At 43.4% G+C, this 12,111-nt stretch overlaps 1 protein-coding gene across 1 annotated transcript; it reads left to right on the top strand.

Moving 5' to 3' along the window:
- Positions 1-2,413: 2,413 nt before the first annotated feature.
- LOC146188649 (mite group 2 allergen-like Ixo r 2) lies at positions 2,414-9,123 on the top strand. The gene is made up of 4 exons (XM_084603164.1): positions 2,414-2,531; positions 3,065-3,169; positions 4,185-4,357; positions 8,883-9,123. The coding sequence occupies exons 1-4, from the start codon at positions 2,453-2,455 to the stop codon at positions 8,961-8,963; spliced, it is 438 nt and encodes a 145-aa protein (XP_084459290.1). The 5' UTR covers positions 2,414-2,452; the 3' UTR covers positions 8,964-9,123.
- The last annotated feature ends 2,988 nt before the right edge of the window (positions 9,124-12,111 follow it).

The raw sequence follows: 12,111 nt of genomic DNA, 5'->3' as shown, positions 1-12,111 counted from the left end.
ATTAACAACAAAATAATACATGTGACATAAATAACGAAAGAAGAGAAGGGACTTCTTTAAGTATACAGCAATCTCCAATTGGTGGTGATCTTAGTTCAAGAAGTGTAATAATTAAATATATGCCAATGCTTCATGTGTAACAGGTGGTAAGAGTAATGGTGCATTTGTGCTGAAAAGCAAATTACTGAGAACTCATGATGTGTTGAGGCAAGGTCCAGATTATCTGCTTTGTTTTCAGACTCGACGCCACCTGGGCCTCTCAGTGACACGTCTGAGACAGCATCGCATCTGGTACAACAGATTTGCGAAGTTGGTGGCGGTATTTTCCTGACTTTAAAACCAATGCCAACCACAAGTGGTCTAGCGCAAGAAGACAATGAGCCAACTCAGGAACGTGAGACTGCATCTACAGCTGAAATTACGCGAAGTAAGCGCACTTTTCAACAGAGCAGCATCATTCCAGGTTATATATTCAAAGAATTATAGCAGTCAATTTGTGCTACTCGCATTTGCTAAATTTTTTTATCAGAAAAATATAGACCGAATTTGCCTTCTGTTTTGCTTTCATTGTGCTAATGCACTTTCACACAATAATTTCATTTTTTTTATTTTCTTTTGCAGTGAAAACAAAGCCAAATACAGCATGGGATGAAAATCCCGAGTTTTTAGAAAAAAGATGGTGTCACGAAAGGGCACTTAAAGATAAATATATCCAGATTGAAAGGAAACGCTTGGCACTTGGTGGGCCTTGAAATGAAACAAAGGCACTGGGAAAAACGACAGGTAGCGAAAGCATTCAAAATAGAAAAGGAATTCAAGCGTGTTATGTTTAATAACGATGGACCCAGACACGTTTTTCAACTTAAACCCACTCTTTGCCTGCGAATATAGCCACGCGTAGTCTGTATCTAGACGTCCCGTCGATCACTTGGCGGGCGAATGTCGCAACACACTTTCAGTCTTAGGAAACGATACCGTGTTTGGATTTTGATACTGCGGGGTCGTGAACAGGTACACATCGATAGCCACTAAACGTGAGCACTACGCTATCACACCAAGCGATTAACACTGGTGTTTTATTATTACTATGCCGCTCTTTGCATTGCAGGTCATCTTATTAATCAATTTCCAACAATGCATGTAGGACGCAAACACAGGGCTGTCGCATTGCCTGCATAATGTGTATTAAGTTATCCCAAAGTTTCAGTGTGCGACCATCAATGCGCCCTGTCAATGATTTCGCCGGTCTTTGCATGAAGTCTTATCTTAAAAGCCTAGCCTCAAACCGAAATCGCACTGCAATACTACATATATTAACGCATATACCTCGGGTTTGTCCAACTTAGCTTAATCGGAATTGTTGAAATAGTGTAACGTTTTTCGCATAAAAAACTTCGGAGGGAAACATCTCTCACTCAGTCCACCACCTAAATCTGCCCCTGTGGCAGAGTATAAAGTCTTACACAACGTCAACAGAATTATAGCTCAATTTATGACATAAGAGTAGGGAGATAGGTATCTTGCAGACTGTACACGTCATTATTCTAATTTTCGAAAGGAAAACAAGGTGAGGCATTGAAGATGCTTATTCCGCTAATTAAGTGCACAAACCTACAGAAAAACAATTGTGATGAGAGGTTCCTGTCTATATGATTATAAAAGAGCATTTTGCAGATAAGGATGAGATAAGCATGCTAGCTCTTTGGCCACGAGAGCTGCACGCTTGGCTTTGCTGCTGTACGAAATGTGTGAGGCTGACGAATGTTTTATTTGCCTGAAGTATACGCCATGCTTTTGTTCATGAATTCCCTGAATTGGGTGCCAACGTCATACGATAATACCAATTACGACAGTGTCATGTGCAGCGGCTGAATGAAAATAGCCTGAGCGTAGCCAACTACTCCCTTCTGGAGAAATGATTCCCAGGCGATTACATAGTTAAGCGTTTAATTGAAATTCATAATCAGGGGTCAGGATATGCGGCTAGTTTTTTACGTGGCACGCATTGTTGCTTTTATCCCAACTAATATCCATCAGATATTTCCGACAATCATGCAGGTGCACGATACCCTTGGACATCGAGAGCCATAAGTTCGAGAGAGATGCGAGGCGTCCATCACGTCAAGTGGTCTCTTTGTGAATCGACCGCGTATATGATAAAGAAGGGAAAAACCACGAATAAAAGCCTGCTTGCATTGATGCTTGCGCGAGTTTTTGTACATGCGGCATTATCTCTTGAGCAATTGCGTCCATTCAATTAAATAACGATATTTCTACGACAAAAGCTCGTGATGGAAGCATTCAGTATTTATTTGCGGTCCGTGTAATCATTTGCACGCGGCAGACGCACCATACTTAAGGCCTTGACTGCGGTGGCACTTACAGACGCGTTTACGCTGTACCGAGTCGCTGTAGATCACCGACAGCGTCATTTTCCATACTCGGGAGCAAGATGCTTCGCTTCGTCACTGCCGTCGCTATCTTCGGCCTCGCCATGGGACAACGTAGCGACATCACGTACGAGGACTGTGGTAAGGAGGACGAGCCTACTATTGCTCTTGTGTCTCTTCTCAACAAAGGGGTCATTCAACACACACTAATTAATAAATTCATTACTCAATCTTTCTGCATTATGTAGCCATACGAACGACTGGCACTCTTGAACTTCATTAAGTTATATGGCCCAAGGCGCACAGAGCAGCGCCAGCAAATAGTTCCGTAAATTATTTGGTGTTTCTGTCGAAGCAGATACTTACGACAAGCCGAGGAAAAGAAATACCCTTAGAGCGGAAGATCTAGGTATTAGTGAGAGTACAGCTAGCAAGGTAACAACCATTTTTTTACCTTCTAATAACCTTTACTAACATATCTTTTCATACCAGTTCATAATCCCCTCACTTCATAACACTAAGCGGGAAATATAGAAACCTAGAGATTGAAAACCGCTGGAACGCATCGCAACGCGCGATTTCATAGCGAAAGCAGAAATTATCATGGTGATGATGTTGCATTATTTATAAGTAGCTTCAAAGTCGTCTAAAAGCACCTGGTTTTTTACTTGCAGGTAGCAAGGCTGAAATCCTCTCGGCCCAAACCGAGCCGTGTGATTCTGATCCCTGCGTCGTGAAGCGTGGCGAGAGAACCAGGATCTTCTTAACATTTATTTCAGGTAACATCCGCCTCACCGACGAAAGAGTATGGCACATACCTTTTCCGAGTTTTTGTAGCCGCTGAAAAACGGCAAAATGTAATATTTTAAAAAGAGATAAAAGAAAGAAATTTCATCTCTGAGAGCAGTATGATCAAGTTCATTCGTCATTGCGTTCTGCATTCACGTGAATAAAAGCGGCACTATTTAACACTGCAAAATCAGTTACACTAAGGCATCACAAAATAAAGGATGTCATCTTAATGTTAAGACAGGCGGCAAGATCGAGCCATCTTGTATTTCGTGTTGATAACAGGAAACTCATTTGTTTCTTTGTCAACCATGTAGACAAACTATGACATTCGATCGCAACAGTAAAAGAATTCTATGAGTCAAATTGTTCAATTAATATGAGAACGGGAGCCAAATTATAATATCCGCCAGCACCAGTCTTGTATTTCTTGCGGATTATCTATTTTCCTGACTTTAAAAAGCCCTGCCGTAAATCATCTCGCCAAAGCCAGTATTTCACAGAAATTGCTCGTGTACAAAGCGCTGTGGCAGGAAGGGGTACCTCATTAATTATCGGTCATTAGTGCGTGCTTGGGTTATTCATGCACATCCTTATTAAGTTCCCTAAAAAGAGCAGGGAGAAGGAAGAAACTGTTGTATTTATTTATTACTACCAAAAGGGCCCCCAGGTGGAACATTACATGAAAGGTGGGCACTTGAACGGCTGTTAACAATGTTTTTTGTAATGTATTTACAAAGATGATGGAGCTTTTTCAATGGCAGTCTTGAAATGAGCAGGGTCAGATATTATTCAAGGCTACGGGGTAGTTCACTCCCGTCGAGAGCTGTGGAAACGAACTGTTCACTGCTGTAATATACAAGAGAACAATTACCCTGCGGGCTTCAGTTACCACTCAGAATAAAGTGCACTTGAGTGACTGAGTAATTTATTGAGTAATTAACTTTCATCGCCCTGAAACTGTTCCGCCTGTCCTAAAGATGCCCTTTTCTCTGCCATTCGCAGACCAAGACTCCGATACGCTGACGCTGGACGCCAAATTCGAATTGTTCTCCGTGATGATGTCGATCCCCGGTCTCGAGAGTGACCTTTGCAAAGGCACGATCCAGTGTCCTGTGGTTAAAGGCCAAACCTACAGCGGAATCATAGAGGCGGACGTGCCGTGGTTCGTGCCTGCTGTGAGTTGAGCACGTCACTTCACTTGTATATACCATGCGTGCGGTTTTGACAGTTTACCCGATTCACAGTACTGGTTAGAGGGGAAGTTGTTTTCAAATTTTTCTTTTGCTGCTTTACCCAAACGCGCGTGTGCATACGCGAACGTACAGATGGCATAAATACGAATGTTTGAAGGACATGAATAGTAATGGTTAAAGCTTGGAAAAAGTCCTAGATGATAATGTTTTGATTTTACTCTCCTTGCTTTGGCAAATTACAAAACAAAGTGCTCCCCTAGCCTTCCTAATTGTCAGTGTAGAGTTAACTTCTGCACCCATCGTATGTTCTCCAATTTTTGTGCGTACATATGCCCGTAACTCAATTATTACGGTCAATAAAAAGAAGGAAACTATTTCATTCTAAACCCACTTCTAACCTCCTTCCTTGATACATTTACGCTTCCTCTACATTCATCCACTCTGCACTTGATAACAATAATGACTGACAATATTTGCAAGATGACAACAATGACATCACATTTTCTACTTTCAATAATAAAGGCGTCAAAGGATATGTGCGATCTAAAGTGAAGAAGTGTCTCGGGCCGAAAAGGTGTCATAAAAATGGAGGCAAATACATGTTGTCACAAAAAGCGTTTCCTAAATATCACTGTACTTTGACGAGACGACAATTCTGAGCGGCCAAACTCTTCTTGATGTCCGGTTTATAAGTTGAAAAGGTTCGTCCATACATGTGGTAGTCCGGAAAATCATCGATAAAATCTGCACGAGAAACGATATTTTTCTTAGTAATTGAATGTATAATTCTGTTACTCCTAAGTAATTATCTTGGTAATGCATAGATATTAATGATGGAGCAATTTCTCATTAGCGCGCACCGGAACAGAGTAACCATAATTTTTCTGGCATTTAAAGAAATACAGCCTACCGTGTGGTAATACCTAAGCATTGGGCGAATGCAAATCTTTTTTAACAATTTGGGCAGAAAATTCAAGAATGTTTCTTTTTTTTTTCTCATACGAAACCGCTGCCCAACGGTCTTTCGACCTATGGTTTGGTCTGAAAAGGGGCAAGCTCTTGAAGTGTCTCCTCTAAACTAACTGTTTTTTTTTGCCTAACGGGCAAGAAAATGAACTGCCGCAGTGGGCGATAACTCACAACTATTTAATTAAACCTTGAATTAACCAACGCATCTAAGCAGTTTAAAATTCCACTAAGTTTTCTGAAGAAATCTCGATGAAACAATTTCTAGCGCGCGCAGTCTTAGCTTATTAGGAGTATTCAAGTAAATTAAATCAAACTTATTTATTTTTTCTCCTGCTCCTTATTGAGGAGAATTTATTGTCATGTAAGGTCTGCAAGCAATCATTCACGTAGTGCTCGTCTAGGAATCCTCCGTTGTCCAGCTCAGAAATTCTTCTCCGAACGAAATTATGAAAATGACATTCGACCATGGGAAAGGGAACTAGCGAATGGGAAAGATGAAATTGAAAAATAAAATACATGCTGATTAGTACAAAACGGAGCCATAATAGTACCGAAAATCTCATTCACTGGCGCATGAACATTTATACGTCTGGTTATAAGGTCTTTTTAGAAGCATTAGACAAACTAGAAATTCTGCAATCAAACAACAAACTGCTCAATTTACTTGTTGTCAAGTTGGTTAATGACTCATGATTTATAATTTAGATAAAAAACAAAGACCACCGAACAGAGGACGATGCAAAGGATAGAAGCCTCCTTTTTGTCCGAAGCATCTTTTGAATGTTTTTTTTTTTTTTCAATTTTAAAGCAAACGCCTTTCCAAGCTCGTGAAGAAAATTCGCGAGACTTCCTGAGATTTCCTCACATTTTCGCGGGATACCGCGATATGGCGCGAGGTGTGTCCGCCAGACGTTCCAATAGGTACTGACATGTACATATTTCCCCGCGTCTGGACGTCGCAATAGGTTCTGATGTCGGCATAACTTTCCCGTTCGGCTAGTCGTGCCTAGACTTTATGAAATGCCTAGTAGATCCATGTGTAAGTCAGTTCACTCTCGCATGTCGAGGAGGTGAGTCATGCGATGCCGATATTGCCGACAATGAAGTCTAAGAAAAAAAAGATAGAAATGAACTTATAACAGGTACACAAACAGGCAATAGGGCGGTAGTAGAAAAGAGTAACGAAACGCATTCGCCATTAAGCTCTTCAGCGAAGCTAACTGCAATTTTTACTACGAATTTTAATTTAAAACCATTTTTATTCACAAAAAAAAAACACGAAGAAAGATGTAGACGTCATTTTCATCTCTTCACGGAAATATTTTCCTCTTTGTCTTCTTTGAGGCCTTTTGTCTTTAGCAATGTTTTACGAAACACGTAGCACAATAGCATGCACTCTATAGCTTAAGTACTACAATTGTACGCAACCTATTACGACCTATGGCAATTTCAAGAGCGAAAAGTTTCGCTATGCGTACAAATGAGGACCATGAGCACGGAAGGTTTTGATTAAACTGAAGCCTTAGACCTACAAACTACATATGTGTTTTTATTGTTCCGATATGTTATAACTCACGTTAGGAAAGAAAAAAAAAAGTGGCCGATAGCGCGTGTTTTTATGTACGTACAGTCGTGAGCAAAAGTGGTATACTACACTCAGTCGGGGACACAGCTCGGGAAAACCACACGGAAATGTCGTCGATTAATAGCGATAGAGACAACGACAGGGACAAATGCAAGTGGATAAAATGGAGCATCACAATTATTGTCTCGATCCCAGGTAGTTGCTTGTAAATGAAGTTCCAATGCAGTTCTCCCGAGCTCCGCCACCGTCTCAGTGTTGCATACTACTTTTGATCACGACTTACCTACTGCTTGAGCCTACTCCACCAATATAATTCAAACTTAATTTCAGTAACTTATAAGTTCGTTATTATATTAACGTAGACTGTTTGCATGACTACCTTGCCTCGAGCACTGCGTGGACGCGTTTCTCTTTTGCCCAAACGTATTGTACTGCGTATAGTTTGAGTATATCTAAAGCTGCGCCTTGAACGGTGTGATGCGATCAAACTAATAGCTTCTATCTCCCCTTATCGATTCCCTTTCCCGTGGAGGCACTCTTCTACTCGCTAAATCACTGCTCTTTAGCGTGCGATGCCCTGTTGCATCGCACGCCATCTCAGAGAGCAATCGTAAGCTACCACAATCTGTGCTGGGTCCCAGCCGTTGGTACAAAACTCCACTTAAACTAAGCCAACCGAACACCTCTGCATGGCTCAGGGGTTGTATGTCTGACTCGAGATTCCGCTTTCGATTCCCGTGCAACCTTCCCATTAGACAGCTGAGGAGTTGGGACACTCGGGTGTGGATCCCCCTTCATGCGTGCAGTTAATGTGACCTACCAACCTCCATACGCCATAGGCATGCAGGTGACTTCTCGGTAACTTCACGATGCCCCCCTTCGTACTTTCCTCCGTCCGATTCCCCCGCGCACTTCCACCTTCTCCTCTTTCACCTCTGCCCAGCTCGAGCGCCGCGTCAGTACCGAGCGAAATATTACGACCCGAGTTCGCCTTAGCCAACAGTCATAGGGCCACCCTGGCCACATTATAACAGTTCGCTCTGAAAGCAGGGTGGCCAACTGGGCTACTCTATAGCTTCCCATATGTTATTCCGATGGCGATGTCGCTGAACGGAAGCTTAAAAGCTGCGCTTTAAAAATGCTCTGTGTGGAAATAGTAGCAATGCCTGATCTCCGGCATCCTTACGTCTTCGGGCAACTTGAATGGAAGCTGAGGGCACAGAGTAACTAGGTGGGACAAGGAGACTTGAGATGTAGAATTAAGGTATTATCAGGAGAGTCACGAAATAAGTGTCCAGACCACGTGGCCATGAAATACCTCAGATTAGAACTTCTTGATACGAACTACGAGAGGGCATCTGATAAGACTAGTGATAAACAGTGGTCTGAGTGGTCAATGTGATGCACCCCATTAAAGGCAAAATGCAGCTAATGGCGTCACACAATAAGACCGAAGGCTGACGCTATAACTTATCAGAATACAATGGGCATATATGGTGCGCGTCAGCGCAGTTACACAACACCGAGAAGGAGCCTTTATCGTGTAGTATACATAGCCCAGCTGCCGACGATGATAACGCTGCTTGCTCGACTCGGGATATGGCGACAGCTAATGCCAATGTCGTCCGTAGATAACGCGGTTCTCTTTGTGCTAAAATCTATTCAACTTTCAATGCACAGGCAGAGATAACCCTTGTGCCGGTACTTTGAATGATGAACGTGTAGTTTGTACACATGTTTTAAAAAGGCATGACAGCCACTGCATAATAATCAAGAATATGTTGAGCACATTGAATATTCACAGAGGCACCATCGAGCCAAATAAATTATTACCTACACAGCAGTTCTACCTTTGTAACGCATACTAAATATAACTTCACGAAAACAAGGCTCCAAGCTCAATCTTAATAGTGATTTATTCTTTCCTTTTACTCTTTTCCTCACTCCTTGCAGATGAAAAGCACCGTGCAGTTCACTATTACGGGAGACAAAGGAGTGAGCGTCTGCGCGAAGACCAAGATCATCGTAGAATAAGCTCGCCAGTACCGCGAAGAAATTTTTTGTAATGAGTGCATAAAGTTTTGGTAAACGAAATCCTCACACGTACTTTACAACCCACTACCTGAAATTCGACTCCCTTTGTCTAACTTCCATGAATCTATAAAGTTGCTCCCCCCTGCATTCTGATGGGGACAAAATGAACAAGGAGATGTTTGAGTCTGTTAACCTTTGTATTCCAGCTGTTTTCACCTAAGTCCCGAATTTTCGTCGAGCGTTCCAGTTCTCTGCTATGCTTTTTTTTTTCATAGCACTATTTTTTCTATTATGCTACGTTACGGTAGCATATAGTGTCCATACTAACATTCTTCACATGAGTACGTCCCAATGTGGATTCACTGGGAACTCCTGGCTTGTTGATAGCTCGAACCAAGAAGGGACAACCATAAACAATATTTAAAATCCATGTTCAAAGCATCCATTCTATCAAAGAAGGAAAACTCGCAGAAAGGTTATACGAGTTCGAAATGCGAATGATTGATTCGTAGCTGTGGCATAGCAGTAAATGTTTTTTGCCAACTACTCAAGTTTGCTTTTTGCTTGCAAAGTCAGCTAGTCAGAGGTTTATTCAGATTTGGCGAGGATTTCAATGACACTTGAAGGGAGCGCTTTTGGAAACATTCCTTTACGTCTATTTGGACTCGTTGGTTTGAAGTTGCACCACTAAGTCAACAACGGTGACGCAAACCATAATTTAAGCCTGTATTTGTCTCTGAAAGGGCGCAAAGGGGTTGCGGAGTCTCTTCGTTGGGCACACCCCCAATGAAATCTCGGCGCAAGAACATGGTACGCTTCTGCAGCTGGTATTGAACAAAACTGCTCCCACAGCTAAACCGCAGCCAAGCTGGACGGCCAAGTTACTAGACAATCCGTAACCACCCACTCTCTTTCCTTCTATTTTCCATCGACCCTAAATGCAGAGTGTAGAGCTCCTCCATCACACTTCCCCACCTGTGAATCAAGGCATGTGGCGCGGCTGCCACCGATTGTTGTTGTTGTTGCGGCTGTAGGAAGAAGGAAAAGAAATGCACGGGCCTGCTACTGGCTCTGTAGCTGAGCCACCTCCGCTGCCTGATTTAACTTATTTATTTATAGGAAGGGAAAGGCGTGGTAACTGTCTCACTTGTTTTCTGTGGACACCGCAACCGCGCCGTAAGGGGAGGGAGGAAGGTGGGAGTGAAAGTGGAAAGAGAGAAAGAGGAGCAGTAGTGGAGGGCTACGGAGTAATTTCGACGACATGGGGATTTTTAACGTGCACTGACATCGCACAGCACACGGACGCCTCTTCGTTTCGCCTCCATCGAAACGCAGCCGCCGAGGTCGGGTTCGAACCCTGGTACTCCGGCACAGTAGTCGGGTGTCTTACCACTGCACCACCCCGGCGGGGCACCTCCGCTGCCTCGTGCAGACAGAAGAGAAAATAGAGAAGAAAGACCAGGAAGAGGAAGAGAAAGTTGCGCGCCGCAACAACAGCCGTCGTCCACCACCACTGAAGCGGTGGCGGGTGCAATGACGGCCTACAACGTGCGACCGATTACGAGAAACTGTCGAAAGATGCAATAAGGGCTAGCGCACTGCAAAACGTTCTGCCTTGATGGGGCTGGTGCAGGTGGGTCACCGCTGCTTGCGGCGGGGGCTGGCCTGGCACCGAATTTTTATCTGTTGTAGGCCGTCATTGCACCTGACACCGCTGGTGGTGGACGACGGCTGTTGTTGCGGCGCGCGTCTTTCTTTCCCTCTTGCTTTCTTCTCTTCTCTATTTTCTCTTCTATCTGCACGAGGCAGCGGAGGTGGCTCAGCTACAGAGCCAGTAGCAGGCCCGTGCATTTTCTTTTCCTTCTTCCTACAGCCACAACAACAACAACAGGCTTTCGTTTAAAGGGTTCGAGAAAAGCTAGTTTCCAATGAAAGAAAAGGCGAAAGAGTAATATGTAACCCATCAGTCCTCTCCAGAACGCAAAAATATAACTTCTTCAGCACTCAGCTACAAGGCGGAAACGTGGACGCAAGCGAAGAGGGTTCTACTTAAGTTTAGGACAATCCAGAGGGCTATGGAACGAAAAATGGTAGGGGTAACATTAAGAGATAGGAAGCGTACAGAGTGGGTCAGAGAAATAATTCAAGTTACTGACATTCTAGTGAAAATTAAGAAGAAATGGGCATGGGCAGGACACGTAGTGCGAAGCGAGGATAACCGATGGTCGCTTAAGGTAACAAACTGGACTCCAAGGGAAGGAAAGCGTAGCAGGGGGCGGCATAAAGCTCGGTGGGCGGATGAGGTTAAGTAGTTCGCAGGGGTCAAGTGGATACAGCTAGCACAGAACCGGGTTAATTGGAGAAATATGGGAGAGGCCTTCGACCTGCGGGGGTATAGTCATGATGATGATGCTGGTGATGATATGGATGATGATATCCGCGATCAAAATTGGTGTTCACTCTCTCCTCCTTCAGTTCAGTGACATGCCGTTTCACTGCCATTTGCCATTTCATGGTTCACCGTTTTCAACCCGCATGTTTCATTCCAGTAAAAGCCAAGCAAGAGAGTCCGCAGCGATGGGCAAGTCCGAGGGGTCTAAGGCGTCTGGAACGACGCTGGCTTGTTTACCCTTGCGCTTACTCTACACCCACTTGGGGCTAATATGGCGGAAGGCTTAATTTTTAGCGACATCATTCAGATGAAAAACTTCATAAAAATTTAGTTACTGCTTTTGCTTTATTTTCAGACTGTGCCTTTCGAGGTTTCAAAAAAGTGTTCGCCTGAACTTGTCCAGAATGAAAGCTGACAGCAATCCGTGTTTAAAGGCAACTAACATTTAAACAATTTACCCAGCGAATGAGATATGCCGAAGGCCATCATTCTTTAGCAGTCAGCGCGACCAGAGCGTATAGCAAAGTGAGCAAGACAAATAGTGCGGCTAAAGCGACTCTTGTTAATCTCTGAAATTTTCTTACTCTACAATTTTTGCGACCACGCAAGCAACGTAGAAGCCGTTACCGGAAACAAGTTTCATACACTGTGGACGAAAAGGATGATTGTGGCTGCAGCAATGTATCTCGCATGGAAACATAAAAAGCTGCATGAAAATACTCAAAATCGACATAGGAGCCAATGTAATATAAAAAT

The sequence above is a fragment of the Amblyomma maculatum genome, chromosome 5 (genome assembly GCF_055883805.1).
Source record: "Amblyomma maculatum isolate TAMU_Amacu chromosome 5, ASM5588380v1, whole genome shotgun sequence".
NCBI lineage: Eukaryota > Metazoa > Arthropoda > Arachnida > Ixodida > Ixodidae > Amblyomma > Amblyomma maculatum.
Note: the sequence above shows the minus strand (reverse complement) of the source record. Positions and strands in the feature narration are given on the sequence as shown.